At 39.3% G+C, this 4,642-nt stretch overlaps 1 protein-coding gene across 1 annotated transcript in view; it reads right to left on the bottom strand.

Annotated features, from left to right (window-relative positions):
• LOC103798937 (chloride intracellular channel protein 5) overlaps window positions 1-4,639 on the bottom strand; it is a gene marked incomplete at both ends in the record, with an annotated part of 21,020 nt that extends 16,381 nt beyond the window's left edge. Inside the window, 3 exons of the mRNA XM_009071226.1 lie at window positions 2,653-2,759; window positions 4,098-4,223; window positions 4,546-4,639. Coding sequence (XP_009069474.1) covers window positions 2,653-2,759; window positions 4,098-4,223; window positions 4,546-4,639 — 327 coding nt within the window. The remainder of the gene's footprint in view (window positions 1-2,652; window positions 2,760-4,097; window positions 4,224-4,545) is intronic.
• Window positions 4,640-4,642: the final 3 nt, after the last annotated feature.

The following is a 4,642-nucleotide window of genomic DNA, read 5'->3' as shown; positions in this document are numbered from 1 at the left end:
TAAACCTATATTTTAAATACAATGTAATATAAAATTTATTTCTTTCAACAGGAAAAGACATAAACTCAATCTGCACCAGTGGAGGGTCAGGTTGGACGTCAGGAAGAATCTCCTCACTGAAAGGGTTGTTAAGCATTGGAACCGACTGCTCAGGGCAATGGTGGAGTCACCATCCCTGGAAGTGTTCAGCAAATGAGTACATAGTGCCATGCTTTAATTGACAAGGTAGTGCTATTCTATTCTATTCTATTCTATTCTATTCTATTCTATTCTATTCTATTCTATTCTATTCTATTCTATTCTATTCTATTCTATTCTATTCTATTCTATTCTATTCTATTCTATTCTATTCTGTCCTGTTGCAAAATAGTATGTATCAAATCAGGGCTAGAGCCCCAGATCCCTTTCGGATCAGTGTTGCAATTTTACAAAGTACCAACCAAAAAGAAATAGGTTCATTAAGAAATATGTATACAGTGGTGATCTCCTTTCCTTTTTGCATATAGTCTTTTCACTGCTCAAGAAATCTAACACAACTGCCTTTTGATTAAGTCATTATCTGCCAACCAAACCAGCCTTCAGAATAACTGCTGTGGTTCAAATGAACTGGATAGGAAGGTGGGTAAAATGTCCCTGGGATAAGGTAAAAGCTTGTCTTGCTTAGCCCTTCCAAACTGAAAGTCAATTGCTCTGCTGAAATTGAGGTCTATTTCCTGCATGGTGTAAGTCTGAAATGATAATCCCAAGGACCCTGAGGTCCTCAGACATTCTCTCTGCTGATAGAAAGAACATGTAGGTAGTAGTTAAACTCTACCTCTCTCTGTTGTATTCTCCTTGCACTGCAGCACTCCAGCTGTAAAAAAAAAAAAATTAAGCTAAAAACTTTTCTCTACTTCAAAGAGAAAAGCTGAGTATCAGTAGATTCAGAGGTTGCAGTGCATCTGGATATGACAGGAGCATGAACCAGCTAACAAAAGTGGAGTGAGGAGTTTGCAGGAAACAAAGATTGTTGCTCTCCTGCATCTTAACATCTCTTTTCTCTATAAACTTGGGGTACTTAATTGCCATTGGGAAGCATTTTCCTTTAATTTTCAAGAGCACCTAAACCAAGAGTTTGTTAGGCAGAATTAGGGAAAGTTCCCATTAATCATACTGCAGCTACGAAAAATGTGGAGTGCTTTACAGGGTTAGAATCTTTCTCTCACAGTAATGGATATCTGACCTTGAATTCCAGCTCTGCTTATGGCCAGATGCAAACACCTCTAGGACAGACATTTATTCCTGTCTGCAGCTGCCAGCCCTTGTGAGTCCAGGGATTTGCATATTGCAGAGTCACTGAGAAGCAATGCATTGGGATTATGATTGTAGACAGATCCCTGCAGCTGGTTTAGAATGCAAATGGCAGCACAGCTGAAGATTTACAGTTGTAGAGCAGACCATAAAAATTCCTTGCAAATGGCCAAGATATTTTACTTTCATTGTAACAGCTATTTAGTCTAACTCTTAATTTATCTTCTTTTTACAACTTCCTACAAAGGTTAACTGAGCATCCCATTAGCATTAGACTATAAAACACCAACTTCTTACCATCACTGAGAAGTGAAGCACTGTAATTATTTCCTTCTGTTAACAACACAAAAATATTGTAGAGGAGATCATTATCTGACATAAATCATCATTTACTCACTTTTATCTCATGGGTCAGCCCCAGGCAATGAAACATAATTGCACAGATGAAATGTGTGGCAAAGCTGGAAGCTGAAAAAGTCTAGTTTCCTCTGAATGATATGATATGAGTGCATGGTGTACAGCATACCTTAGGTCTCTGTCTGTGAAATCAGTAATATAAGGTAAGATGTACATCAGTGAGTGACTGCAAAGATTCTACTAGATCATCTCAAGGGATAAGGCAGCATAAATGCATTAGCTTTCATGGAGCAACAGGAGCTCAGACTAGCTGAAGACTTGCCTCTCTGAGGGGAAAGGAATGTGGAGAACAGCAGTTTCATTAAGAAGACAGTGTGGGATGCATGTAAATATGAATGGCATCTGGCTTCTGGAAGGGTTCTTTCTTATGACAAACATGTGAAGGCAAGTCTGGAGCTTACAGTTACATTTCTTAGAGCCACTTCTTTCATTTAATTACTTTAGACTGAATATCTTGATATAACTCAGTTTATATGAACAAATTAGCTATAACAGCACAACATAATCATGAGATGAGTGGGACAAGAGCCTGATGGCAACACCAACAAAGCATGAAGGGTCAGGGCATGAGTTGCTCTCACAGTTTTGGGTCCAGTCAACACACACTCCTCTAAGTAGTGCCTGGGCAGAGTAGAGGAGGTAGCACAGGCCACCAGTCACTTCCAGTAAGCATTAAGGAATCCTATTCTGGTGAGGAGCTGAGCTGTATGGACAGGAAGAGGCTATTAAGTACTCTGTGGGTTCTTTTATTTACTACTACAGATGTAGTTAATTCAACTGTGGACATGTGAATTTAGTCCACTGAACCAAACATCTCAAGCCCATCAGCAGCAGTACCTGATCTCATCTGAACAGAGCTTACAAGAAAATGATGAGAGAATGGAAAATTTATTCCACTTCTAAGCACACAAACTCCCTGGAACATTTGGCAATGATAATACTTACCAGCATTATCCTGCTGCTTGGTATTTTTGATGTATGCAGAAAATTTGGAAAAGATATCAATTCCAGCAGTGTTTGATTCCCGGTGCTTAGCAGCCAGCTTGGGGTACCTGAAAAGGGAGAAGCAGTGTGGACAGTAACATCTTGTTACCAGCATCATAGTGATGATTACAAATACAATTTACAAGAAGAGAGAAAAAACTCCTGCATGAGGAACTGCAATTAACACTGTCATTTATCTCAAAACAACAGCTTGGCAAGTCCCTCTTAAGAATATCGGTTATCTGTCCATCAAGGCAGGCATTTGGAGAGTTACACAGGGATGGTTTCAAGACAAAGGTAATTGTATTTGTGCTTTGTGTTGCCACAATCCAAGATATGCTGGCCCTAAATCAGAAGGAAGCATAAATTTCCAGAAAAGTGCAGGGGAGTTTGGCAGACAGTTCCCTCCATTGTGAATGGCAGTCGTATCCAATCCCCTACGCTGAAAATATACTCCAGGAAAGAACAGCAAGGCATGTTAGGATTACCCAGATGAATGAACATAAAGTTTTCAGTCTCTGAATTGCTTCTCATGGACAACTACTGCAAAGGAATATATCGAATTGAAAGATCAACACAAGCTAACAACTCCTACTGACTTCAGTGGTCTTGGAGCAGAGTATAGAAAATTTAAATATCTGATCTCTTGCCTCAGGACTGGTTTATAGCTGCTGATTCACTTGGAGGCAAAACACTCCATAAGGAACCAAGCCAAATTTCATTGATCCATATATTCTAAGGTCCAACTCATAAGCCAACAATTTCTTTTTCCAATTATCCTTGTATTAAGTCCAAAATGTTTGACTAAATAAAGCATATCTGGTAAATCTAAACCCTTCCTTGGTAGCTTGTTCATACTGAAAAAATCTAGGCCTTATTTCTAATTTGAATTAGTTTGGTTATAACTTCCAGCCATGGGCTCTTGTCATTTCTTAACTAGAATAATGAGCACTTTTCTGCCTCCAGAGCCTCTGGTACTCTGTAATCAGTTCCCCTTCCAACCTTCCTAATACACCATAGAGCTCAGAAACCTCTAGTTTTTCACTGTAGAATGCTTTTCCTGGCACAGATATTTTGTGTGGCAATTCTCAGCATCTATTCCAAGTTATTTTTAGCTTTGCAAAATGTGGCCACCAGACCCCTACAACGTTTTTCTAGCACCGGTCTCCTTAATTCTGCATACAAGGACATCCTGAAATGTGTACAGAGAAAACATTCTGCAGTTATTAGTCACACAAGTAACCTTCACACATGGAAGTCATCTCACTGAAGCCAACAAGTTTCATAAATAAATATTACTCTGGTAAGTAAAGGCTGTAGGAAGGAGTGCTTTTTAGGAACTCCTCTTAGTACATCTTTCATTCCTAGGAAATGGAATATTGACTGCAAAAATCCCAAGTTCTTACTTTGGAGGTGCAAGAGTTTCTTCCAAGAATTCCTCAATCTTGTTAACATCTGTCTTAACTTCTCCATTAAATGTCAGGAAAGGTGGGTGGGTCCCAGGAGCCAAATTGTGCAGGTCAGCTGGCTTTCTGCAGACAGAGAAAAAAATCACTAATCTTATGGTCAGGTAGTTGCACAGATATTTATAGTTCCTATGAAATCACTCTGCCCCTTTTTTTTCTGTAATTTGTGGTTAGAAGACTTTGAAACTACCCCAAGCACCCTGTTTAATATAAAAACATTCCACAAGTGAAAAAAAAACCCCAACAACCAAACCTGAATCCCAGCTATTTTGTTATGCACCACAGGCTGTCTAGGCTAGACACAAATCTGATTGAACTTGGCTGGTCCTTTCTATAGGGCAAACACTGGATCACATAACCATTTTCAAATAAACTCAACAATTTTTACCTTTTCAAATCGACAGTGGTGACGTTGAACACAACTCCTTTGAGCCACAGGATCATGAAGAGACGTTGGGAGAACGGGCAGTTCCCAATGCTTTCTC

Source organism: Acanthisitta chloris, unplaced genomic scaffold, assembly GCF_000695815.1.
Source record: "Acanthisitta chloris isolate BGI_N310 unplaced genomic scaffold, ASM69581v1 scaffold7150, whole genome shotgun sequence".
NCBI classification, from domain to species: domain Eukaryota; kingdom Metazoa; phylum Chordata; class Aves; order Passeriformes; family Acanthisittidae; genus Acanthisitta; species Acanthisitta chloris.
Note: the sequence above shows the minus strand (reverse complement) of the source record. Positions and strands in the feature narration are given on the sequence as shown.